Genomic DNA, 25371 nt, shown 5'->3' with positions numbered 1-25371 from the left:
AACCGTTCCCCGTCGCTATTATTATCACATGCGATTGTTTATGAGGTTATCTACTTGACACGCAGGTTTTCTATGGCTTCCGTTCCCTAACCGTTTAGTTAGTACATATGAGTTCGATGGTTGGACAAATCGCCCCTTTTTCAACGAGAAATTGCGAGGAATGATCCATCATTTCCGACAAATAATGAAAGAACTATCACTACCCGATAGGACGAAAACGGTGAAGTGAGTTGGGATCCGCTGCAAATCCGCACTTGCTAGCTAACTATGGGGAAGGTCTAGTCTAATATTCGGCGGTTTGGGATTAACACCCAAGCTAGAACCCACTAGAGTGTCACCAGAACCAGTCAGATAGGGACCTCAGATTTCGCGCCTTTCTCCTGAGAGGAATTCTCGTTCCGAAATCGCATTCCTCCCTCTCATTTTAGTTTATTTTTCTTAATTTTTCCTTTTTTTTCCCCTTTCTTTCTTGTTCACCTGTCAAAACGTGTGGGTTTATCCGGGTGCTATGAGCCTTGCTTGGTTTCGGGATTTACTAGGTTAAGGTATAGTAAGTAGTAGCTGACCGATTCCTGCACCTTAAGCTTGGGCACCCGCTGTGCAGCGCTCAGCTGGTTCCATGGTGTGGCCCCGGGAGACTTTGGGTGGTTCCGTACTAGACTAATACTCAAGCGACGTCCATAGAACATTCTTAGTCTGTTTCCACGGCGAGTAAAAACAGGCATCTACCATTATGGAGTCTTAGAAAGAACTAGGAGCCTACCAAGACCCAAGTACGGGAGCTGATTGGGAGCTTTTCCTAAAAGGGGCAGCTGATATATTGGTCACATTTACGTGATCATATGGACTTCAAGAGCGATTTTATTTGATGGTTTGCCCGATTTTGGACCTACGGAGATGAGTGGTAACCTGCCGGGTGGGCATGCACGTATCTCATGCACCCACTTCAGTGTTGTCTATTATGACAAATCTGATAATATTAGGTCGATTCTCCGTACTGTATTGGAAACCCTCTCTTTCGTCTTCATATCCTATGCGGCTGTATTCTCCCGTTAGGTACAACGTGTTGATTCGATACCATTGGGGACCTATAGAATACTTTCTATTACTGTCACCCCGTTCTATTTGTTTCTTGTTTTTTTTCCTTCTGTTTCTTTCTTTCTTGTATACATTTGTTCGTTTATCTATGTATTGTTACACTCACAAGGCGATCCCTGTGAGCCAGACCCTGATGTTACCTGTGGCAAAAGGTGCTAGAAAAAGCAACGGCATCATCATTTAATTACCTCAAGTATAGAGAGACACATGCCCAGTGCGGTTCAGGCAATGATTAACCTGTAAGTCATACATTCCAAGACACTTGCCTTTTGCAGAAGCAACTATCAGTTTTGGGCAAATATTATCGGTCACAGCTGTCTGTGCAACATCGCCTATTGCGCTCCATGAAATCAGAAAGATCATTATGCGCGTTAAGTTTACTCTTTATTATGTTGGACGCAACAAAACAATGCATGTTTCTTGCCCCTCGTCGGTATGTCTTCAGCCTTTTTTCTCTCTCTTTTCTCATGTCCTTCTGTCTCTGTTTTTGCTCGGATTCCAGTATGCAGTCTGTGCTGTGCATACATATGTATGCAATCGGCAAGCCACATAGTCCACCAATCAACACACTTTATCTATCACTTTCCCGTCGTCATGGATTTCGGGAGCCTGGTCCATATTAGGAATATAAAAAGAAAATAGAGACGGAGGGGGGGTGGGCAGCAAAAAAGAATGGAGGGGAAAAAAAAAAAAAAAAAACCTCCCAAAGGAAGCTAGCGTTCATGCTGGACAATGGTACTATAGTCATACGATAGTGAGCATATACCTAGGCTATCTGTCTCTCAACTTGTATGTACTTCTGTTCGATCACCATCCAGTGGGTCTTAAATTCGCCGCGACTCACAAACCCTGGTCACGAATGCAAGGGTCTGCGTGGCTACATGGATATCAGATTCCTTCGCCCGTTGCAGGAGTTTGGTGGAAATTTGCGATGCATGGCGGTCGGCCTTTGGATTGTCTAGGATTTTGTTGGACGTAAGGGTGATTCTGGACTTGGCTTTTCGACTGTTTTCCGAATGCTCTTGTTGGTTTGGGCCTTTTTAAGGGTGTTTGTTTCTAACAATATGGGTATAACAGTCAGCTCTTTTTTAATTTCTTTTCCTTTTTCCTTTCTCTCTCTCTCTTTTTGCATGTTTCTTCCATAACGAAAGGACACGGGGTCTGAAAGAAAAGAAGATAAATATAAAAAATAAAATTGACGTTGCACCACATCTGACTCGAGCTCAAGCGGTTGTTTCACCAATTATTAGCCATTAATTGAGGAATGGAGTTGTAGACTAGATTTAGCCAAGTAGATATTTATGCAGTATTTGATTTATTGTGTTTCATTTATTTATTCATTTTATTTCACTTTCATCAGGTACGGAGTACAGTGCTTCCAGCAGGTACATTATATGGGCTTGATACTAAGTATCTCCTACGACTGTCTTGCTGGCATTTTATCCCCTACATTCCGTTCCACGATTGTTAAATTGTTTTCCGTGAGTTTTCCATTCTAGATCTTTCCTCGCTAGCCTGTCGACTCACTTTCATTCGGTTATTCAATATAATCAATTAAATACATTTGACTTCTGATTGACCACAGATCGCCCGTGAGTAAAAGCAGCTGAGAGTACGTACATACTGTACCCAACATCTTCTGCGCGCAGCAAGGCACACCTAATAAGTCTCCTATCGCTGCCGCTGCGTAATGGGAGTATGAAGCTTATCTCTCTGCTTCTCGTCTCTATGGAGATTGAAAATCTAAATCGCTTTTAGGTTCATGAGATACATTAATACTTGGTATTATGGTTCAACAGCAATGCTTGATATTGAGTTTGAGGTCTTTTGCATTTTGCTTAACAGACTTTTTTTAGTACTATCTTCCCTTCCTTCCGCCTTTTCCGGCTGGCATGAAGTAAGGGCGTCCGTCGGTGAAAAGGAATACACGCCGTTCAACTCGTGCAGGCTTTGGAATGGATGGATGACATGCGTTTGCTTTGATATTGAGACTTATTCTGTAGGTGTGTATATATATACATATATATGGGGTCTGTATGTGTACAGATTAGAACATATATTGCTGTGGTCGATATGTCTATGTTTGTTCTTTCCTTTTGCCTTTTTAGGTGTTAAGTACCGACTACGTATATATTCTGTTATATCCGGTTATGAACTGTACAACCCAATCCCACACCTATGCGTATATAGTACATGTTTTTGATACCTGCAACTTCACACCCCCCCCCCCCCCCCCCCCCCGGGAGGGACCGATCATACGGAAAAGCCATAGTAGAAGTAGAGAAACGTAATACTATCGAGCCTAAACAACGCGAAAAGCTAAGCGAGCATGAATCACGCATCTCATAAAGGAGTGTTTTGATGCTTAGCACGTTTTATAAGTTATAAGTAAGGGTAAGATAAGACAGGAAGGGCATAAAATCAAGCAACCATAGACTCATGTCCAGCCGGGTATATAAAGGAGCGGCATGAAGCGTAAACACATATATCGTTATCTCATATCCATCGGTCCACAATCAGTAATCAATCTCCCATTATTGTTCCTCCACCCCCTTTCTCCCTTGACTGCGTGCACGCTCGTAAAGTCGGAAAAGTCTCACAACCAAGCAAGGACGCCCAGTCCTACGACAGCCGCCAAGGAAGCAGCCTTAGGGGTCGAATATCCAGACGCAGCGTTATCGGTGGTCTGGGCATTGCTCGCGGAATTGGTGTTGCTTGCGAAGTTGCTGTTGGAGTTTCCGGAGGAGCCACCTTTCGCAGAATTAGAGGCACCGGACGAAGTTGCGGTTGGGGTTGTATTGGTGGCATTGGGGCTGCTGGCGGAAGTTGCGGAGCTCACGGCGGACGCTGCGGCGGTTGGGTTGTAGCTGGTGGTGGAGAGGGAGCAGGAAGTGAGGATATCGTAGGCATCTGGATGGCATCGGATGTCAGTTATCTGGATCTTTATGAGGGATGAGGGGGGCATCCTGTACCATTGTGATGGGGGTCGCGGTCATCGTGATCATCGCCGTCGTCATCATGGTCCCTGTTGTGGCGCTCGCTGCGATACTGCGCGATACAGGCCTCGCAGAGAGGGATCAAGGATGGCGCCTGTTTCCAGTCGCAGATGCACTGCATTTCGGCACGGTCACTGTCGTGCATGCCATCGCACTTCTGTGCGATTCCTACCACCGGGCCGCAGACTTCCCAGCAGCGATTGGGCACGTCGTCGCGGTCCAGCTCGGCGCCCATGGCGACGTTGCTCACGAGCATGAGGCCGGAAAGGGCAAGCAATTGAACGGTAAGCATTTTGTGTGGTTGGGTTCGTTCTGGTGACAATGGATTGAAGGAGATGTTCAGGGTTGTAAAGACTTCTGGATATGTATGCAATGTATGGTCGGATTGCAATTGACGAAATCGAAGTAGATGATGCTGGGAACAATCCGAAGCGGGTAGAGGTCTGTATTTATACCCTGTTCCTCGCGTTGTGAGGTTTCTATATTTAAGGATGACATTGTTCGAAACCGAACCTGCCCAGACGGAAAGTTCTCCGCACGAACCATATGTCGCAGTTTCATCGTTTAAGCGATTCTCGCGATCTGCTCTAAGCCTCGACTGGGCGACATATGCCAAGCACGGCTGGCGTGGGCAATTCCGCAGATCTCCCTATGAATATCATCAATCTATCGACGGGGAAAGAAGTTGCCTAGAAACAATGAGGAAGATCATGAGTTAGCCCATCTGCCAAGATGAGGTTTTGTCCATCACTACCAGACTTGTCTGCGGGGAATGTCATTCAACTTCTGCAATTTCACAGCCACAATGGGCCCTGGGATTTAGGTTGGGCTTTGTAGATATGGATCCAGCTGGATGTTAGGGACAACAGATCGCTGTAAGTGCTGGTTGACGAGTATTATTGTTGGGAGCGCTTTGTTCTTCAACTATGGAATGTTTTTGGTCGATGATGTCACCCTCGCTTTCTCCCTTGCCTCGTCATCCGCACTAGGAGTCTAGGATTATCCATGAAATGAAGATCAAATCGGCATCCAGATATCAGTGGTAAAATTGCTGATATTGGCCGAGCACCTAATTGATCCTGTCAGGATGATATCAGGCAGTAGTATTGCCGACTCATAAAGTTTGAATATTGCCAGGTTCCTGCACAGCCTCGCCGCTATATATAGTTGACCAGCGAGTGCAGATTATGTGAACAACGCAACGCCATGGCCAGTCAATGACAGGAGAACTATGCTGCCTGTACCTACGCTGCAGCTTGCCGAAATATATTAGTAGTAGTGCATGAATGCTATTCATAGCCCAGACAGCCGAAAGTGGTGTCTATTGAGGATCGGTGGTCCCTTGGAATGTAGGGTTAACTTGCATCATTTGACAGCGACCTTGGCACAACTTCTAATATAGCAATATATCCAGAAAAGGATCTTCATATTGTAGGGGACATTTTCCCTTCTGCGCGTTAACGTGGTAGTTAGGCCAGCTAAGATCCATTTGACCGAGAAAATCGAATTGATGGGCTTATGGCAGTAGTACTGCTCTTGGCGTAATGAGAGACCATATTAGACTAGAGCTCATAGTTGGACTCGACGGACTAGTGCGGTCATCATGTCTGAGTAGAAGTTGAAGAAGGTATTGAGTTGCGGTTGGTAGTTCATATGCCCAGGCTTTCCTACCAAAGAATCACACTCACTATAAGAAGAACATAGTCGCTAGCTACACTCTTGAGATAGGTACTGTAAAATAATTATATATTCCACCTAGATATACCAGTCTCGTGTAGTAGGAATGAACATGAAAGTTATGAGAGTCCCAGTTGACTTCTAAGATGTCAGAATCCTGAGCTCCTATTATTGGCCAATCTAGCCGAGCGCTCTACCAGTAATAAACACTTACACCACCTGACATCATTGAATCCGTATTTCCTTAAACAACGTTCTAAGAACTATTAACCCCTCAGCAGGTCTCTGGCGATATTGATTGTAACTGATGGCTCGCTCTGCCATATCCAAGATGACTTGGGATAAACATCTCCTACGGTCCGTGCAGAACGCACCTCCTGCGAGTCTGCCAGTCTTCATCTATGGCACTGCATGGAAGAAAGACCGAACGGCAGACTTAGTGTACCAGGCTCTCAGCGCTGGCTTCCGCGCCGTAGACACTGCAGCTCAGCCAAAGCATTACCGGGAAGACTTGGTAGGAGAGGGTATACGCAAGGCTATCCGGGACGGCATGGTTCGACGGGAGGATCTCTATGTAAGTCAGATGTCACCTCTACGGTATAGCTAGCACTTTACCTGGCTGACCATGGTAAGATTCAAACCAAATTTACATCGGTCCATGGGCAGGATCCCGATGATATGCCCTATGATCCCAACACCTCCGTGACGGAGCAAGTCCATGCCTCTATCCAGTTATCTCTAGAGCATCTTCGTGAATCAGATTCCCTGGACAGCGTCAACGACGCACATATCGATATGCTCATTCTTCATTCCCCACTTCCGACAATGTCCCAAACGTTGGAGGCGTGGTCCACGTTTGAGACCTATGTCCCCCATCGAATCCGCAACCTAGGCATATCCAATTGTACCTTGCCTTTGCTTCGGGAACTATCCTCACTGGTCAAAGTGAAACCGGCGGTTGTCCAGAATCGCTTCTATGTGGGCACGCAGTTCGACGTCCCGTTGCGCTCATATTGCCGTGACACACACATCATTTACCAGAGCTTCTGGACCCTGACAGCAAATCCAGAATTAGTTCAATCGGATGTAGTCCAATCGCTAGCAAGTCGTGCAGAGATCAGTCCTGCCGCAGCCCTGTATTGCCTCGTTTTAAGCCTAGGAAACACCACATTGTTGAACGGGACGAGAAACAGAAGCCGCATGGAAGCAGATTTGGCTGCTCTTGAGAAAATAGAGAGATTCTCTCAGGGGCATCCGGACACGTGGCAAATGGTACACGAGAACTTCCAACAATTGATTGGAGATCATGTTGCGCTCTAATGAAGTAGTGTTCTCTTCTGTAAGTGCAAAACTTACATTAGGGTTGCGCTCGTTGTCACACTGTCGATGCGCATCTAAGTTCAAACGGTGATCCATGGAATCTAGTGGAAATTCAATGAAGCATCTAGAGCGGACAAAGATTGCTGTGCATGAAGTTTTTGCACCAAAATAAGAACGATGCCACTGTAGGGAAATGAAAGCTGATTGGCGGTTTGCCTGAAGGTGGATCGGTGGGCATTCCGCGTTAACTAAAGCGCGTGTACTAGAGTAGTAGGCATTTAGGAAATCAGGGAAATTGAAACGGTCAGCTTCAGAGCGAGAAGAAATTATTCACATCCCATAGCCCCGGTAGAGAGGTATTCGCAAGTAGTTATAGCAAGCTCTTTTCACTCTCCTCAGCCCTAGTCGGCACGTGGTGAGCATCTGGCTGACTCATCGTCTGGACCAATTAGCAACCGCAACCAACCCATTGACCTCATCGTCACCGCCAAGCATCTCGACGCAGAAGATTTGCCAGACGCAGGCCATCTTCTGCCATCGCCATCCATCAAGCTCGAGTTGTCCTGGATCACCTAGACCCGGTAGCTCTTGTTTGAGTCTTTACTGCATTTTCAGTCTGCTCGCCTTTGTGGAACGAGCGGACTTTTCTTTTTCTTCTTTTTTCTGTATTCCCTTGCGCCAGTCTATCAGCCCTCCACCCACCGCCGCAGTATCCGTTCCTGGGAAAGTGTCGCTTACAAGCACCCGCCTCATCTATCAATTTCAACACGGCTAAACAATTGGGCCCCAATTCTCCCTTGTTCCTACTAGTCGGGCTTGTCGCCGGCCTGCTATTCGATTGGCCTTGACCCTTGTGATTGCGGTTTACCGCCCCGCGTGTCGCGTCCCTATATCGATATACTGCTCCGCCGTCGTAAAACTTCTCTCCGAGTGTTCACAGTTTAGCCCGAATAAGACCGCGCTAGGCTGAAGCCCTATATACGATTCTTTGCGCTGTTGCCGTTCTGTTCAGTTTCGAGCCGCGTCGCGCCGTCCAAGTTCCCCGCTAGAGCTCAGCCTTGGCCGGAAAGACCATTTGAAGGACGCTCCTGACTAGGTATCAGATTTCACTGCCTTTCTACGCATCTTCAACAAACGAGTTACGGATAGAAAAAAGCAGCCTTGCTCTCAATCAGCCAGACATTACCATATTGTCTGCCATGAGTCCCCAAGGCATGACGACCCGCAAAAGACCTGCTCCCGGTACTTCTCCTGTCGTCCATCCACAGCTTGGCCCGATCTCTAGCTACCCTCAAAACTCTGGCGCTCAACTCTCAAACGACCAGTTCTTGCAATGGGGCCAAAATCCTTCCTCGAATGTCGTCAACCCACCCTCCTTTCCAGATACGAACTCATACGGCGCTACAGCCTATACTTCGAGTCAAGATGCGCCAGCAACTACGGCCACTGCATCGACACAGCTCACACGTAGGCAAACACCAAACCAGTTGGTTAGCCGGAATCGCGGATACGAACAGACGCCAACCCCGTTCTCTGACCAAGGGAGTAATGCTGGAGAAAATGGGGTTTGGGGGGAGAGTTTGGATGAGCTCTATCAACGAGCACTGGTTGCGAAGAGGGAGGTACAGGCAAAGAGGAAACAAATCCCTCCATTTGTCCAGAAGCTAAGCAGGTATGGATTTTTGGCAACGTAGAAACAGCTCTGGCGATCGATGGCTAATAACAGTTTGTAGTTTTCTGGATGAATCGAAAAATACGGATTTGATTCGGTGGTCCGATGATGGAAACTCCTTTATCGTATTGGATGAGGATGAGTTTGCAAAGACTCTGATCCCGGAACTTTTTAAGCATAACAATTACGCTTCCTTTGTCCGCCAGCTGAACATGTACGGATTTCATAAAAAGGTAGGGCTTTCGGATAATTCGATGCGCGCGAGCGAAAGGAAGAATAAGAGCCCTAGCGAGTATGCAAACCCGTACTTTAAACGTGGCCATCCTGAGTTACTCTGGTTGATACAAAAGCCCAAGAATACACCAGGACAAGGAAGCAAGTCAGGGAAGATCAATGTGCGCGTGAAAACCGAAGACGTGGATGAACATGACAATGATGACTATGATGATGGTTCCGGAGCACGAGACGACCGATCCCGGAGTCGACAGCTATCTTTAGTTCAGGGGAGCGTTATGCCGAAGGATCAGCTTGCGGGGGTATACCGGGAATTGCAGGCCATTCGCCAACAACAACAAGTCATCTCCAACACAATTACCAAACTACGGAGAGAACACGAGCAACTCTATGCACAGGCCGCCAATTTCCAGGAACAGCACACACGCCATGAGAATTCCATCAATGCGATCCTCACTTTCCTTGCCACTGTATACAATCGCAGTCTTCAGGGACCGGAAGGGCCTCAAAACCTCGTCAACTCTTTTGCTGGGGCGATATCACAGGACCAAGCTAACGTAGTCGACATGGGAGACGACTATTCGCTGAGCACCTTAGGTGCTCCACATATCAATAGCCCCGGCGGACCGCGAACTATGAAGAAACAGCCGCTGCTTTTGAAAGCCGCACCGTCGGAGCGTCAAAGTCGCGCGGCAACCCTCTCACCAGCCACTACAGCGTTCGATGGCTCACAATCGCGGGGCCATGCTCGCCACCCGAGTGCTCCTCAGTCCGGTCATGTTGAGGAGGTCTTCGATAGCAGTCCTCGGCCGAAAGAGGCACAGCCGCCTCCAACTCAGCAGTTCCCTCAGCGGGACATCATGTCCGTTATTCAAAATTCTAATGCACGCAATGGGGTCCCCACGAGCTTTGCCGACTTCCCTAACGTTCTGTCGTCGCTGGAAACATCCAACGGCAACGTTCCGCTTACTCCAAACCAGCGCGCGGATATGCTCCGTCTCATGGCCAACGAAACCAGTCCGGGCGACTCCAACGTGCCCGTGTCCCAGAATAACGCTCTGATGACGCCCACGCCACCGCCAATGCCGCTCGGCTATTCCAATCGCCTTGCCAACACCCGCGCGGAGATTGACAACCTCGTCAAAATGCAGGCTGAACAGGACCGTTCGGTTCAGAACTTGACCAACCTCCTACAGCCGCTTAGCCCAACAGGCACAATCCCCGGCATGGTAACAGGTGATGGAAGTGTTCACCCTCCCCCATTGGACCTCGATCAGATCTTCAATAACGACTACTTTACCGATATTGCGGATCTCGAGAATAATAAGAATAATTTGGACTTCGGAAATACGGCGACTTCGGTGCCAGCTCCTGTAGCGAGTGAGCCTGTCACCACGGATGCAGAGGATAGTGTAATCAAAGATGGGAACGATCTGTTTGATTTTGACCATATTCCCGATAACGGCGACCTTTTCGACGGGCCAGAACAGCAGCAGAACCCTGGTTTCTATAACGGCTACGATGGCAGTGGCTTTAATAGCACGATAAATCCGAATTCCGGCGCAGCAGACACACAGTTTCCTCCTGGCCGAATCATCGAGACTCTCACCGATAGCGAAGCGACCAGTCCTAGTAACACCGTGGACGAGCCTACACAATATGGCGGCCCTCATGGGGGTAAAGATTTTCAGGGAGGTAAGGGAAACGGTAGTAGCGCGAAGAGACGCAAGAAGGCTTGATATTGTTAATATACTCTACTAACGGGGTTGTGCGTCGGCAAATAAGAAAGGGAAACGACACTCAAGAAGCAAAAAACGTGAAAAATGCAGCAAGCTGGTGGAGTTACGAATTCAAACCGCTATCAATTTCCTTTGTTCCGTTCTCGTCATCCACTCGGAGCGAATAAACGAGGCATCACCGGGTCAAAAAGGTACAAATCGAGTCCCGTTTAATTATTCACCCCTCCATCGTCTGGTCAAGCAATTCGGTCCTAATGCAACAAGATCAACTGATCATATATATCGGTTGGTCCCAATTACGACAACGCGAGCGACTGACCAACATTTCTTACGAATACACAAAGCTTACGACATGTTGCCTTTTCGATAAGAGTGGTATTTCTCGCAACCCCGCTGTCTTGGCATCAAAACCCTTTGGCCTTTAAAAGTGTCCCGGTCTTTCATTTTATAAAGGTGGGCAAAATTACGGTTAAGGGTGTTTTGGAGACGACGGGACAACCAAAAAAGAAAATGGAGAGAATATGGGCATGGGAAGGGGTCCAAGTGGAGTGCCACTTCGATGTTCTTATGTGGCAGTTGAAATACTCGTTGATCTGATGCGCGCCAGAAGAATCTCTCCCAAGATCTCGTCCTTAGCTTTATTACCTTTCTTTAATGACCTAAGTACATAGTTATGACCGAGCTTCGAGCTATGACCTGATTGTCTATGCTTATTGATGTGTGTACATGCGTTGATTTCCCACGAGATTCACGAATCCGTGCGTTGTTGCGTTAGCTTTGTACGTAGGATATATCGTCTGCAGAGCTGAACAATGCTCCAAGATATATAGATCTACATCATGGCATGAAGATTGTTCTATGGTTCCAAAATACAGACATAGTAATTCATATACAGTAGTTTATTTCCCTCTCCGAGCCTTCTCCCACTCCAGATTACCCGCACGCTCACGCTTCCTATCTCGTTCCCTGTCCCTCTCGAGACCTTTCCGTTTCCCACCAACGTATTCCTTCTCCCGTTCCCGTGGATCAATTACCATAAGCGAATCCGCGTCATCCGGATGCTCCTGTTTCCATTTCAAATCCTTACCAAGCATATCCTTGCCAAAGTGCAGTTCGTGCGATAACCAGCCTTCATCCTCGTCCGCTGCACCCGCATTCCCGCCGTCCGCGGTTTCATTGGTATCCCACGATTGACAGGACTGGCAGTTGGCGATGAAATGGAGATCGCAGAGCTGGGCTTCCTCATCCTCTGCTTCTTGTGGCTCGGAAGAAGCCTTGGGAGCCTGGGATGTGTGTTTATGCGTTGATGCGGGTGTGGACGCTGAATCGGCATTCTCAAGCTTGGCTTTGAACGCATTGAATATTTTCAGGGCATCGTTGTCTGCTGAGCTGCTGAAGCCTGTTATCCCGTTTGAGCCGTTGGTTGAAGCGGACATGCCCGGTGGTGGACGCTTGCGGCCCCGGATTGCCGTCTCGGGGATCATGGCCTCCAGGGCGGATTTCTTGTGGTCTGCATCTGCCGCGCCGGTATGAACTATGCGGCGCATGGAGGCTTTGATGTTTTCGATTTCGGCATTGGTGCGAGAGAGGAAGGATTGCTTTGCTGTCGGTGGGGAGCGCTCGCGCTCCGGCGACTCTGGGTCTGGCAGGGGGAGCTGGGCTTCTGGGACGGGGGATTTAGGCCTGGGTCTAGAATCGGGGGTGGGAGAGCGCGGTCGTTTCTTCTTAGGTTGTTGTTGTTGCTGTTGCTTAATTGACGATTTCGATTTCGGTTCTTGCACTGCTGCTGATTCGGGGATATTTACACCTGCATCCGTAACAAGACTCGAGTTAAACTTCGGCTTCGCCGACCGAATAGGCATATCCTCGTCTGGCGCATCATCCCCGAAACTCAGCAGCATCTTGCTCCCCTTCGTCGTCGTCTTCTTCTTCTTCTTCGGCGGCGCAGCCTTATCCTCTGTCCTAGCCCCGCTCGCCGCAGTAATCTGCCTCTTCTTTATCTTCCCCGCCAACGGGCCTAACTCGCCCACCTCGCACGAGGTAATCTTCACAGGATAAACCGGCCGCTCGGTACCTTCCACCCTCTCCGCCTCGGCAATCTTCACCATATTGTAGATACTGTCGCCCTCGATCCGCCCGAAAAGCGTACACTGCCCGTTCAGCTCCCGCTCCGTATTCCCCAGCGTAATGAAGAATTGACTCCCGTAGCTCCCATCCTCGCTCTTCGCCATCCCCACCAGCCCGCGCCGCGTAAACCGTAACCGGCTGTGCAGCTCATCGCGCAGCACGACTTTCTCGTTCGGATCCCGTGCGTCCGGGTCGTACTCGAACTCCGGGTCCTCGTAGATGGATGTGCCGCCGGAGCCGGTGCCACTTGGGTCGCCGCCCTGGATGATGAAATCCGGAACCACGCGGTGGAAGATCGTGCCGTTGTAGTAGCCGTCCTGGCAGTGTTGGAGGAAGTTGCGGCATGTTAGGGGGGTTTGGTTGGCGAAGAGGGAGATATGGAGGGGGCCGAAGGTCGTGTTCAGCGTTGCTGAGGCTGTTGGGTTTGGTTCGGTCGTGTAGTGGGAGGACATTTTGGAGGGTTATGTGGTTGTTATGCTTGCGGTGGGCTGTTTGAGCGGAGGGTTCACGCGTTGGACCCCTCGGTGGGGACTAATACTGGGCGTGGATGAGGAGATGTTGATTTATGTGGAGAGGTGATTGTATGCGATTCTCATGGTTTAGAGATACCCTTGGGGGAAAGGGTGGGTAGAGTGTGGAGGGAGTGGAATATGGTCTGGGAAGAGAGTGAGCGGAAGTCGAAGCTTTTCGGGGAAAGTTCCATTTTACTTCTTCGGTGGTCACGTCATGTCACGCCCGTGCTTTTTAAATACTTTGGCGCTTTTTATCTTTACATGTTCTTGACACAATTTAAGATGTCTAGTATAATTACTAAATTTGATTAGCTTTTATTCCCTTTTATTAAGTTCTACAGTTGGAGGTATTACGATTCTTTTAACCGAAAAGATGCTTGTTGACCGCGTATAGTACATAGTAGACGGAACATAATAATACCTCAATGGCTGGATTGAATAAAACTTCTTTCCATTTAGTCAACGTCAATAATGATGTATAAATTATTCGGGTTATTCTAGTTATATTTTGTCACATCATATCATAAGGTGGTGATTAGATATCCAGAGTGTCGTAGACATCTTCGTAACATTGGATCATATCAGGGCAACTTGACGAAGGTCAGTCTGTAGGCACTGAAGGGATAGAGTTAAGAACAGCTTACTAGACTGGATCCTGCCCGAATATAATATGCCACATGTATTCCATAACTCGTCCACTGACATTGCTCGGTAATTCGGTGTCCATAAGCCATTGGTGATACCGTATATAGCTACTCAATGGGCGCTGCAGTACCTGCGCTCTTGACACCGCAAATTGTGCGCAGCAGGGGGTTGCGATAATCTCTGGGACATTGGTATTATTGAAGAAAGTCTCCCAAACCTCAGGAAACACCTGCTCCGGCAAGTGGTCCTCACTTTTCTCGGCGCGAAATGGACGGATCTCGTCAGGGCAGCCCGGGTTATGGTTACAACGAAGGTTGGCGTAACCATTTCTTTGAACGAAATCTGTTTTGAGCATCCGTACGGCCCTCACATTGCTGTGATCAGAGAATTCCGTATGCCAAGCTCTTGGATAGCCATCCCGATGGCTGTGGAGGAAGACAATAGTAGAAGGGAGGTCATCGTAATTGTCAATAATATATTGCAGATATACATTGGCTTCATTTCCTTTGTTCTTGGTTACGTGGAGAGGCGCTTCTGGATCATCGACTGCATAAATCGCGTGCAACCAACTATGTTAACATGTTAGCTCCACTGCTTATACATTCGGGTATATGAGGCTTACTTGGTCAATTCATTTACGACCCAGTCTGTATCGTCATCTTTCGTTTTCCCTACAACAATAACGCGATCGACCGCTGTTATCTTGACAGTAGAATGGCGGTTGCCAATAGACGACTCAGCACCCTCGTGCTGTGAGGGAGTCAGGTCGGTGATGCTTGGTCGCCTTATTCTAGTGGCTGAGGTATTCAGAGAAGAGATGCTAGATGGGAAAGGCGCCGCGTAACCCAATGCGACCCCGTTATGCCAACGTGACAATTGGTAGATCTCCTGCGCCGGAGTGGTCAAGCGCTTCCCAAACCATACAATGAAGCAAAGAAGCAGAGCCGTGACAAGAAAACGCTGGCTTGGGCGCATCTTTCTGAGTACTCTGCCGTTGGGCTAGGTGATCTAGCCTTGAACTATATAAGATCTTAACACACCCTTTGAAAAGTCTCGTTTGCTTTTAGACGTTAATTCTATTATATTATAGACGGTGTAGAACCCTATCTCAGGGCTTCGGAGGAAGCGCCCAACGTACCTCCTGATCAGTCGGGTGGTTTATGTTCCTTTCAAATTTTATAGACAAAGACGGGGCGATAGGACGGGTCGGGCCAAAGAAAGTAAAACAAGGAGAAAACAAAGACTTGATCTCTTAGTATCCTCTGGAGAGAATCTTCGGGCACTAGATTAGTCAATTATGTGTCCCCCGTAAGGTCTGCGAAAAACATCACTTGATAATTGATCTAGCCTTTGCATTATAGAATATTTTGAGCATCAAAAACCTTGAACTCAATTTAGCTTTCGTTCATTGCGTCTCTATTCAAACGTGAATCACCGTGCGACTAGATTTCAAGCTCCCAATCGCTGGAGGGTGTCGGCAATGATTAAATGCGGGCATTATAGAATGAAAGGTGGTGGGAAGAGGCGAGACACATGGTCTCTATCAAGAGTCCTTGAATCATTGATGAGCGGTCTTCCAATGAGTCATAGAAAGCCCCAACGTATCATTTGCAGGAACTTTCGTCCATGGTGATGTAACAACGGGTGGAAGTACCGCTTCGGGCCGTCGCATTTCCGCTGCACCTCAACGATGCTTGTATCCCCAATATCATGGGCGATAATAAGAACTTAGTACTAGGACGCTAGGTCCTTTCAAAGGCCCAGTCTCTGCTTCACAATCCTCACGATCTCCCTCCATTCCATCATTCCACCAGACCCCACATCACCGCACGCGAGCGATTTCTCAATAGGACGGAGGACTTCGAACCAGCCCTGTTCATCCCCATCAACTTCTTTCACTCCCCAATCCTCCTCCAGCATGCGAATCTGCTGTGCTGTGACAGGATGTACCCACATCGCTGTGTTCATTGCAGGGGCGACAAGAATCCGCTTCTTCCTCCCATCGACCAACCCCGTCGTATCCCACGCACGCACAACGCTCGTGAGCAGATTATCAGACATGCCATGAACCACTTTCGCTAGGGAGTTCGCGCTCAGTGGCGTGATAACTAGTAAATGAGCCCATCTACGGAGGGTGATGTGAAGTATGTCCGCACCTCGAGTCCAAGGCTCAACCCATTCATCTTCGTCATGGAGAACCGAGTCCACATTAGGCAGCGATGTGAGAGACTCTACCGAAGGCTGCTCCTCAGACTGAGCGCGAAGAAATTCGGCAGCAGCCTTGGTGAGGATCACTCGTATTGAAATGTTGGGATGGTCTGCAAATGCAGCGATGATGAGCGGTAGCTTTATTGTGGCAACGGAACCCGTTGCAGCTAGGAGGAGATGTATTTTGCCATCATTGAGTGCTGCAGCAATCTCTGCTGCTGGTGACTTATGCGTTGCCATGATGCTGATTGTATTGTGTTGTTGAAGTTCTAGATGGTGATGGTTGATGGAACTATTCCGGTGAATTTATATTTATAATCCGCTAGATGTGCGCTAACTAGCGCCTTTGTTGGTTGATAGACCCAGTTTAAGCATACAGGGTCAATTACTAATTACTAGTAATTACAATAAAATAAAAAGCAGAGTTTATCGATAACTCAAATGTTGACATATTGCTAATAGAATTATATATGAAGGTGGAGATAACGAGGTAGCTAAACTTTCATGGTTGGAATATATGATGCTTCAATTCTCGAGACTTGACAAAAGCTTCGTGATATATTATTAACGTTGCTGTAGGGAATGAAGACATATTCGGGGATGTGGCATAGTAGCCTGCCTTAGACCTCTTTCTTCCACGGCCTGTACTTATAATCCATGGAACCAAGGGAAAACTGTTTTTCCTCTTTTTAATACTTATGTTGTCATAAATACTACGTGCTTTTCAACAATCAGCCGGGCTAGCTCAATCGGTAGAGCGTGAGACTCTTAGTCATCACGGTATCTCAAGGTTGCGGGTTCGACCCCCGCGTTCGGCTTTCTCTTTTTGGCTTTTTGATAATTCTGTTTTGGCAACCCTAGCTATGTTTACCACTGCCTCATTTTCCCAAATTACAAGTTAGCTTGATGCCCAGGCCCTTATCTACCAAGAGACATGGTCAACATATGTGCGTGTACTGAATTCCCTTCAACCACCCGCGTGTTTTGAATATATGGCCTCAGAATGAACGTTTTAACGAACAAGCGACACAATTATCCTTTTCAACGCTATTCAATGGTGTAGTCGAACATCCGACATGAACAAAATTCTTAGCAATACATCTGTTGTTACTTTGTACAACATGTGGCTATTCACGCATATCTTTGATAAAACATTTGACATTGACATGGGAATTGCTGATACAATCTGAACAGTATGTCGTTACATATGCCCGGCAGCTTCGTCTGGATCGTCATTCGCGTCGCTTGGCTTACCGTAGGCAGAATTAAGTTCTTCTCTTATGGTTTCCGCACTGAGGCCCTATTCTTTCAATCGATATTCATCCCAGAACAAAGATCCCCAGTTGCGTAATGGATTTATGACTTTTCTTTGAAGGGATGTGGATGCCTCTTCATCATCCATATCCAAGCACCGTGCCCAAGCCAAATTAGGGGAACTCCAGTCCATATCTGACTGGAAGACCTTGACACTCATTCCATCATCATTGAAGTCAAAAGGGGTAAAAGTGCTTAGGGGCTTATCAAGAGCGCAGGTTATAAAGTCAGGTTGAGTGGGGAATGTGCTACGGAGCATGACCTTTTGCTGAATCAAGCGTATGCAGGACCTATAGGATACAGCGGTAGAGAAAACCCTAGCCCTTTGGGCAAGCAATGCTCTCTGTGGTCGTCCCAAATATCTAGTCCGCGGAAGTTAATGACATCATATTTATAGCTCTGGTGATGGGGTTAATGGGTCTTTATTCTCCTCGGGAAAGAGCTCACTCCTATCATCAAGTGCGGTTGCTCCTGGTAGCTCCTCATACACTCGAAAGATATACATTTGGACACATCTGCTCTCTTCCATCTCCCATGGACTAAATATGCTGAGGAAGAGCTCCCATTGGTCATCAGAGTCAAGGTGATTCTGTGAGAAATCCACCTCTACCAAATGTGGCAATTTGTAATTGTTGAATAGAAGCCGATAAATTTCTAGTCGGTACAGGGCGCGCCGCAACCTAAAAGATTCCAGCGGTGATAAGAAGTCATGCTCTTCCTTTAGCTGCCTTGTACCCGGCCTAAACTTGAGAAAAGAGAGGACCATATCTTTCAGGATAGATCCCACAATCTTGTGAAGTCGAGCTGTTTCCAATAGATCGTCTTCCGTCAAAGCCTCAAAAACATGATAAGCGTTTTAACTCTTCATCAACTACTTCCTGACTACGCTTTGGGGCTCTGGATCTTTTCTCGCGCCCACCTGAGGCAATCAATGCAGCGACTGCGTCGACCATGACAGGTAGCTGGAGACATCTTTCCAGGGCCGTTGACAGGAGTTGTTTTCGCTGTGACAAATGCACTGCGTGGAAGGAGGGAGTGGCGTGAACTAGAGCCTTTAGAGAAGCAAGATCTGGGATAACATACAAGACGGCCGTTTTGATCTCTGAAGGAAGGGTGTCTAGCGTCGGTGATTCCGTTTTCTGAAAGAGGTTATCGAAGTATTCAAGTTGCAGGTGTTGAATGAAAAAGAGAGATATGATATTGGTGAATATAGTAGATGAGCAAACTTAAGCGTCAAGCCCCACTCGGTGAAACGCCTCCAGGAACCAACTCTAGGCGCCACTCTATCTACTGAGTCAAGATATCCACCTTCCGAAAATTTTCTTCCTTAGATTACGCTCGCAAGCCTTATACCTTACACAGGAACTACCAATTGCCACTTAGGCCAATGATCTAGCTCGTGGAAAGGCAGCGGAGTATTGCATATATCTAGCTGATTGGATATTGATCAAATGCCCACCAATAGCTGCTGCAAGATAGCGCCGAAACATACTACTCCTGTCTACCCCCGTACTCTAGCCAACGAATGTATAGTTTTATATCTTCCAGTTGTGCGCAGTAGTATTTATAAGACAAAATGCCAGGGCCGTTTATGCACTGTAACTTTGGGCCAGGTGGCAGGGGCAGCTTCAGCCATTTGCAAGCGCCTTTGCTGGCAAATTAGACTCTCATATATGTTATTTCAACAAGCCGACATCTCTTTGCTTGCTTCCCAAGGGTCCTTGATGTCTATCAGAGGTATTTTGAAATAAGCTATTGACACAAAGAGGGATCAGTGCTATGCTGCTACATAGTGAAATGTACTGAGTATGCTGCTGGCAGCAACTCGGTTTCGGTCCAGCTTCGCCCTACCTGTTTTGTCCTGCTCCGTTTGTTCAGTTCAATTCTGCTTCACATCGTTTCTTTTTGTTAACTGCCTTTTGTTGCTTTCTGTGACTGCAGGTGCCGCTGCTGTTCTTGTTTTTGACTCTGTATGTTTTTATGTTTGTGGTTTTGGGTTGCTGAGAACGTTTTTCTATTTGGTTTATCTGCGTTGGCTGTTTTATGTTTCCGTGCCTTTTGGTTTATCCTCAGCTCTGTATTTAAGTTCTTATATATTGTACTCGTAAGTTTAACCAACGCTTCTGACGAAAAGAATTAAAGACATTATTGAGACAGTGTGGAACACTAGCTTTTACTTCTGTAGAACCTTTAGCTTGCTTCCCTAACTTGAAGCAGCCGCTATAAATGACTTCTTTGAAATTAGTAGATTAGTATACCTTTCCCCGTACCCACTATGAGACAAGGAACCCAAATATTACTGGCATGGTTGCGCTACAATAACGTACGAAAGCTAGCCCTAAACGTCACTTACAACTGTCTTTGCTCTAGTATGGCTATTATGTCTAGCATAATTGGCCGAACACTGTCGCGCATCCAAGTGGAGGATTAACGCGACTTCCTGCCAACTGCTGGCAAGGCTGAACCCCGCCATGATACGCAAGTCCCGCCGAGCTCAATCCTTCAGGTTCTCCCCGCAACATGGACCTACTTGATAATAATAAAGCAAGTACTACCAACAGGGTGTGACCCCAAGCAGGTGGTCCACAGGATGGACCCATTCTCTGCACTGAGCATAGCGACAGCTGTGCTCCAGTTTGTTGAATTCAGCACGAAGCTGCTGAGCGGGGCCCGCCAGATATACTACTCCACGACAGGATCGACGGTAGATAATGCAGCTCTGGAACTTATAGTGAAGGAGATAGAAGCCTGGCCATCAAGGCTACGAACCTCTAGGGTTCCCAACGCAAGAGTCACAGAAGAGGACGCTCTGCACAGACTGGCGGTGGAATGCGAGATACTATCAAGAGAACTCTTTAAGCTCATCAGAAGAAATATTCCAAGCGACCCAAAGCCAAAATGCGCGGCCTTGTGTGCGGCTTTCAAGGACAAGCTTCACGACAAGGAAAAGCAACAATTATTGGAAAGAGTGAAGGAATGCCGGCAGCAGTTAACCGTACAGCTAGAGACTCTAGATAGGTCAAACTTCACTCTCCCTCATCGCAGTAATTGGTATTAATGACTTCGTGATACAGATCGGAGCTCAAAAAGTAACTTCAGAAACTGGCTGAAGAAAGCCTTGAGCGCTTTGTCTTACTACAGAAGAAGTTTGATAGCCTAAATGCTGATCTCATATATTCAGTCAGCACTGATATTCCTCGACTGATACAGGGACTGTTGGATACCCCTATCCATGCACTGGCAGATGCTCGCATTCTTCGGAGTATGGCCAACGCGTCAATGCATCAGAGAGAAGACCAAATAGATGAAGCTCATTTTAAAACTTTCCGCTGGATTGTGGATGAGAATGTTCACAGCCATGAGCCATATCGAACGCGTTTCAATAAATGGCTGCGAAAAGGAACAGGTATATTCCACATCGCTGGGAAGCTCGGATCTGGAAAATCGATCTTGATGAAGTTTCTCTCCACTCATCAGAACACCATGGAGAGGCTTAAGCAATGGGCTGGAACAAGACGCTTAGTACTCGCACGGTTCTTTTTCTGGGGGGCCTGGGGCAGAAGCGGAAAAGACCTTGGACGGTCTGTTGTGTGGTCTTTTGCATGACGCCCTGGAACAATGCCCTGAGTTCATACCAGCTATTTTCCCGGAACAATGGAAGGAGTCTATTAGGAGCGATTGGCGAGTCCGGCTGCTGTTCCAATTCTCTCAAGAGGATATCCGTGCGGCTTTCAATCAACTCCTGCACCATAAGGAACTATATGAGAACTACCTACTGTATTTCTTCATTGATGGCCTTGATGAATGTCTCGAAACCTGCCAGGAGGACTATTATGATGTGGGGGATTTGCTGCTAGGGTGGATTGACTTAGCCCCACTTGACTTGAAGCTCTGCGTTTCGTCCAGGAATTATGAAGTATTTCGCACTGCCTTTGACGACGGAATGAGGCTTCAGCTCCACGAACTGACTCGTTCCGACATTGCGAACCTTGTTATATATAGACTGGAAGGGTTTGAGATATGCAGCGACACCAAGACAGCAGTAACAGGCCAAGCAGGATTTAGTAAATGAGTTAGTTGACAGGTCGACGGAGTCTTCCTATGGGTCGCTTTGGTCCTGAAGTCATTGAGGGGGTCCCTGAGATATGATAATCAACTCTCAACCCTGTTGAGAAGGATACAGAGAATGCCACGAGAGATGGAGTCACTGATTGACCACTTGCTTACCTGGAATAATCCACTTGATCGCATCTCAGCATATCGAACGTTTGCTGTGGTTGGAAAGTTCTCCGAGCTTTGGAATGACACCAATGACTCTTCTCAGATACACCTTTTTGTTCGACTATGAAATAGACAGCAACTTTGCTATGCGTGCTGAGATGAGAGGTTATGATCTAAGTGAAGCTGATGTTGCGATACGCAAGGTACAAGCTCAAGCAAGGCTTAATGATCAATCAAGAGGTCTGCTTGAGATTAAATATCAACCTTGAAGAGGCCATTTGTCTACGAAGCTGGCTGACATTGGTTATGTCACCTTCATTCACCGTTCGGTATATGACTTCCTCCAGATGCATCACAAGACGCATATTCGGGAAGCATGCGAGGGATTCAATATTGTTGACGCCATGAGCCAGATGGTCCTCGCTGAGATCAAGTTTTTCGGCTTGTGCTCAGTTCACTCTACCAGGCTTCGCTGGCTTCTTCTGAAAGATTTGCCCCAGTTATTGAGACTTTGTCAAGAGGAAGCTAAAGATGCTTCGACCTTTCGTTTCTTCGATGAGCTCGATTACGCAGTCCTTTGCGCTCAAGGGCTTAACTCCCTTCAGGACCACCCAAGCCAGCTCCAGGTGTGTATCAGTAAGACAGGCCACTTTACCCCCTCTGCGTGCTATTTCTCGGTTTTCCATCGGGCTATCTATACACAGTATATCGGATATATGCGCTACAAGATAGCCGAGGATTCGCGGTTGGTTTATGACAAATTCCAGTTCACACATATTCTAGCTTGCATTATTGAATCAATATACGATACAGGTAATATCGATTCGTTAAAGGCTAGTAGCACCATACCTGGAAAGATTTGCCCAAGGCCCACACATGGAAATCACCTACATCAAGGGATGGTTCCGTACCAATATTCTGAACACGGCGCTCCTCGCAGCCCTGAGATGGCTCCCGATGTTGAGCCCCGCTGACAAGATACTATATGCCACACTTTTAGAAAGCCTCCTGGCTTCAAGCACTGATGACCCTTGGGCTATTGAAGCAACTATTTCATATCCGCAACACAACTATACAAATCTGCGTGTGGCTATCCACAGGTCCCAGGTATATAGGTGTCATATGACCACCGAGCACCAGGAGACAGTACATTATCTCACTGAGACAAATAATGGGCGCAGAGTCTCTCTTTATGACATTGTCGACTTCTAGAAGCTGGAGAACGCGACGAGCATTAAGAAACTTATACGTCCGAAGCTTGAGCATCAAGATGTGATTCGCTCAAAGCTCAATATCCCGAAGCTTCTCCGTGACCGCTTTGGAATCACTGTGCTTTCGGGGGTTTCACATCTGCCCCGGTACATCCGTCAATATACTACTAGATATCTTGCAGCGCAGTGGTTCAAGTCACAACAAGCCTCGTCTGGGGTGCAAGTCCCGGGAGGGACTTAGGGTAGTGGAGGCCATGGTTGGGAGAGTTTCAAGAGGACAACATCCAATCTGCTAATATTGAGTTTCATGCAATCGTATAGAATGATATATACACTGCGCGTTCAGTACTTGTTTGAGCTTATTGTACTCGAATCGATTACTTTCATGTCTTATATTAATCATATTAAAGAATGAGTTGCCGGCAACATCAAGCAGCATTAGAACATAACGACCATAATCCATCCCTAAAACCGCTCTCATACAATCTATTAATCACTCCCATTTTTAGACCTCCCTAGGAAAAGCTCATACCCCCAACCTTCTAAGCCTTATTTTCCGTAACAGCAGAAGCAACTCCAGCTCCAGCCTTTCGCTTGGTAATCCTAAACCCACCAACAAGCAGGAAAAGCGCCTCAAGCCCAAGAATAACAGCCAGGGTAACCATAGCCCCAATAACACCAGCCACAGGCCTCGAAACGCCTTCATCAGACTTGGAAGTAGCGCCCGCAGAGCCAGAGTCCGATCCGGCCCCATTAGCTGCATACGACGCGCACTTTCCGTCCGTGTTTCCACAGACCTTGCACCACTCCGGTGTGGACGTGACGGCGATCTTGTTCGTCTCGTCAACGAACTTCGACCACGGGATCGTGACACTCGACTGGCCGTACAGCGGGTACTCCTTTGGAGTGTCGGAGCCGGTGATGGTTCCGTTGTGGAAGATGAAGCGCACGCTGATCTCGGAGGCGTCGGGGAATCCGTCGGACTTGGAGTCGGTGATGAGCTCCCAGGCCATGGAGGAGGCGTAGTCTGGGACGCCGGTGAAGTTGTCGCTGATGGCGGGGAGCTGGGCGAGGCCGAAGTAGGAGAGGAAGGTACCGTAGGCGCCGAATTGGACGTTGAGTTTGGAGGAGCCCTTCGAGGTGATAGTTCTGTTGAGGGCTGTGAGCATTTCGCCGGCGAGTTGGGAGCCTGCGATGGCGCGGACGGTGTCTGTGGTGTTGTAGGCTAGGTTGTACTGTTCGATGTTGGCGAGGAGGGCGAGCTGGTGCAGCTGGTCGGAGGTGGGGGTGTTGGTTGTGTTGTGAATGCTGGCAACGTTGAGGTAGTCGAAGATCGTGTAGGCGGACTTGAAGCTGATCTTGTTCTCTGCGAACGTGCTGTTCAGTAGGGGTGAGAGCGAGTTGTAGAAGTCCTTGCTGGAGTCGTAGATTTTGTTGTACAGGGCAGAGCTGTAGTAGCTGTTGCTGCTGACTTTGGCGTTCTGGCAGCCTGTTGCGTCCTGCAGCCAGGTGTTGTCTTCACTGTTTGTGCCGGTGGAGACGAGGCTGAGCGGGATGAGCTGGTAGCCGTCTAATGGGGCGGTGATGGTGGTGCTGTTGGCGAGTGTTTCGTTGGCGACTTTGCCTACGGGTGGGTAGACGCCTTGCATGAAGGCTACGCCTGAGTTCTGGAGGACGGCGTCTGAGGGGGAAGACGCGGTGACTTGTTTCAGGTTCACGATCTTCTCGCTTATGCCCTCGATTTGCAGCGAGGAGCTTGCGTCGATGTACCGGCTGTGGTAGTAGCTGCCCGCTTGATAGACCTCGCTGTATCCGAGGTCGGTGAGTCGGGTGTTTCCTAGCACTTTGGGCGTGCGGTCACCATGGCGGGCGAAGATGTATGCACCCAGGACTCTTTCGGCGGAAGTGAGGTCCGTCAAGGCCATCAAGGCCAGCAAGAGGCTGGAGGGTTGAAAGGAAGGTCGCATGTTGAGTGTGACTACTATTACCACTACCTCGGGGTAAAATCTGCAGCAACTTGGAGTAGTGCTAGGGAGATGTGAAGGGGCGCGGTTCAGGATGGGGACCAGCCATTATTATTATACTCTCAACGTCCCATCGGCCTCGGAGAATATGTTATGTGATCATTATGATTTCTGGACCTTACGGCGGGGTTCAATTCATATCTTTCTTTTCCCCTCTTTTTAATCTACCTTGAAGGGGCAAGTTTCTGCGGCGGCCAATGCCGAACGAACCTGCATGCAACACATGATGGGAAGGAAAACAAAAAGTGAGTATAAATCTCTGGATGGACAAAGAAGGTAACATATTGGAGTGGGGTAATAGGAAATATATTAGCTAATTGATGTCGAATCCTCGAATAGTGATCAATGATCATTGGATTGGCATGCAGGAAGT

The 25371-nt window shown here is 47.8% G+C and overlaps 14 protein-coding genes and 1 non-coding gene across 15 annotated transcripts; 8 read left to right on the top strand and 7 right to left on the bottom strand.

The window, feature by feature from the left end:
• Positions 1–1362: 1362 nt before the first annotated feature.
• Positions 1363–1759, top strand: BDW43DRAFT_86126 (uncharacterized protein). Its single transcript, XM_032050610.1, has one exon. It carries the CDS (start codon positions 1443–1445, stop codon positions 1719–1721), a length of 279 nt encoding a protein of 92 aa, XP_031900221.1. The 5' UTR covers positions 1363–1442; the 3' UTR covers positions 1722–1759.
• A 3-nt stretch (positions 1760–1762) lies between these two features.
• On the top strand, positions 1763–2604 carry BDW43DRAFT_276131 (uncharacterized protein). Its single transcript, XM_032041925.1, has one exon. It carries the CDS (start codon positions 2400–2402, stop codon positions 2595–2597), a length of 198 nt encoding a protein of 65 aa, XP_031900220.1. The 5' UTR covers positions 1763–2399; the 3' UTR covers positions 2598–2604.
• A 317-nt stretch (positions 2605–2921) lies between these two features.
• Positions 2922–3339, top strand: BDW43DRAFT_276130 (uncharacterized protein). The gene has a single exon (XM_032041924.1). It carries the CDS (start codon positions 3062–3064, stop codon positions 3299–3301), a length of 240 nt encoding a protein of 79 aa, XP_031900219.1. The 5' UTR covers positions 2922–3061; the 3' UTR covers positions 3302–3339.
• Positions 3340–4003: 664 nt separating this feature from the next.
• Positions 4004–4516, bottom strand: BDW43DRAFT_86100 (putative GPI anchored protein). The gene has a single exon (XM_032050609.1). It carries the CDS (start codon positions 4384–4386, stop codon positions 4042–4044), a length of 345 nt encoding a protein of 114 aa, XP_031900218.1. The 5' UTR covers positions 4387–4516; the 3' UTR covers positions 4004–4041.
• Positions 4517–5954: 1438 nt separating this feature from the next.
• BDW43DRAFT_276125 (putative aldo-keto reductase (AKR)) lies at positions 5955–7447 on the top strand. The gene is made up of 2 exons (XM_032041923.1): positions 5955–6345; positions 6405–7447. The coding sequence occupies exons 1-2, from the start codon at positions 6079–6081 to the stop codon at positions 7089–7091; spliced, it is 954 nt and encodes a 317-aa protein (XP_031900217.1). The 5' UTR covers positions 5955–6078; the 3' UTR covers positions 7092–7447.
• A 292-nt stretch (positions 7448–7739) lies between these two features.
• Positions 7740–11186, top strand: BDW43DRAFT_86084 (uncharacterized protein). Its single transcript, XM_032050607.1, has 2 exons — positions 7740–8763; positions 8825–11186. Exons 1-2 carry the CDS (start codon positions 8291–8293, stop codon positions 10734–10736), a joined length of 2385 nt encoding a protein of 794 aa, XP_031900216.1. The 5' UTR covers positions 7740–8290; the 3' UTR covers positions 10737–11186.
• cwc27 (putative peptidyl-prolyl cis-trans isomerase) lies at positions 11187–13512 on the bottom strand. The gene has a single exon (XM_032050608.1). It carries the CDS (start codon positions 13313–13315, stop codon positions 11636–11638), a length of 1680 nt encoding a protein of 559 aa, XP_031900215.1. The 5' UTR covers positions 13316–13512; the 3' UTR covers positions 11187–11635.
• A 506-nt stretch (positions 13513–14018) lies between these two features.
• On the bottom strand, positions 14019–14995 carry BDW43DRAFT_300260 (DUF3431 domain-containing protein; the record flags this gene model as incomplete). Its single annotated transcript, XM_032044862.1, has 2 exons — positions 14019–14589; positions 14643–14995. The coding sequence occupies 2 exons, from the start codon at positions 14993–14995 to the stop codon at positions 14019–14021; spliced, it is 924 nt and encodes a 307-aa protein (XP_031900214.1).
• A 388-nt stretch (positions 14996–15383) lies between these two features.
• BDW43DRAFT_86064 (putative flavoprotein) lies at positions 15384–16527 on the bottom strand. Its single transcript, XM_032050606.1, has one exon. It carries the CDS (start codon positions 16466–16468, stop codon positions 15773–15775), a length of 696 nt encoding a protein of 231 aa, XP_031900213.1. The 5' UTR covers positions 16469–16527; the 3' UTR covers positions 15384–15772.
• Positions 16528–16962: 435 nt separating this feature from the next.
• Positions 16963–17046, top strand: BDW43DRAFT_t115. Its single transcript has one exon. It is a non-coding gene; the product is annotated as a tRNA-Lys (tRNA).
• Positions 17047–17196: 150 nt separating this feature from the next.
• On the bottom strand, positions 17197–17858 carry BDW43DRAFT_276121 (uncharacterized protein). Its single transcript, XM_032041922.1, has one exon. The coding sequence runs from the start codon at positions 17799–17801 to the stop codon at positions 17529–17531; it is 273 nt and encodes a 90-aa protein (XP_031900212.1). The 5' UTR covers positions 17802–17858; the 3' UTR covers positions 17197–17528.
• A 75-nt stretch (positions 17859–17933) lies between these two features.
• On the bottom strand, positions 17934–19032 carry BDW43DRAFT_319652 (uncharacterized protein; the record flags this gene model as incomplete). The annotated part of the gene is made up of 3 exons (XM_032048958.1): positions 17934–18377; positions 18418–18659; positions 19002–19032. 3 exons carry the CDS (start codon positions 19030–19032, stop codon positions 17934–17936), a joined length of 717 nt encoding a protein of 238 aa, XP_031900211.1.
• A 1993-nt stretch (positions 19033–21025) lies between these two features.
• On the top strand, positions 21026–22685 carry BDW43DRAFT_319651 (uncharacterized protein; the record flags this gene model as incomplete). Its single annotated transcript, XM_032048957.1, has 5 exons — positions 21026–21064; positions 21114–21596; positions 21799–22003; positions 22037–22576; positions 22621–22685. 5 exons carry the CDS (start codon positions 21026–21028, stop codon positions 22683–22685), a joined length of 1332 nt encoding a protein of 443 aa, XP_031900210.1.
• A 3-nt stretch (positions 22686–22688) lies between these two features.
• BDW43DRAFT_276119 (uncharacterized protein) lies at positions 22689–22998 on the top strand. The gene has a single exon (XM_032041921.1). It carries the CDS (start codon positions 22721–22723, stop codon positions 22973–22975), a length of 255 nt encoding a protein of 84 aa, XP_031900209.1. The 5' UTR covers positions 22689–22720; the 3' UTR covers positions 22976–22998.
• Positions 22999–23326: 328 nt separating this feature from the next.
• BDW43DRAFT_276118 (histidine phosphatase superfamily) lies at positions 23327–25260 on the bottom strand. The gene has a single exon (XM_032041920.1). It carries the CDS (start codon positions 24939–24941, stop codon positions 23517–23519), a length of 1425 nt encoding a protein of 474 aa, XP_031900208.1. The 5' UTR covers positions 24942–25260; the 3' UTR covers positions 23327–23516.
• Positions 25261–25371: the final 111 nt, after the last annotated feature.

This window comes from Aspergillus alliaceus (assembly GCF_009176365.1).
Source record: "Aspergillus alliaceus strain CBS 536.65 unplaced genomic scaffold BDW43scaffold_22, whole genome shotgun sequence".
In the NCBI taxonomy this organism is placed as follows: Eukaryota; Fungi; Ascomycota; class Eurotiomycetes; order Eurotiales; family Aspergillaceae; genus Aspergillus; species Aspergillus alliaceus.
The sequence above is the reverse complement of the archived record's forward strand: the minus strand, read 5'-3'. Positions and strand labels throughout refer to the sequence as shown.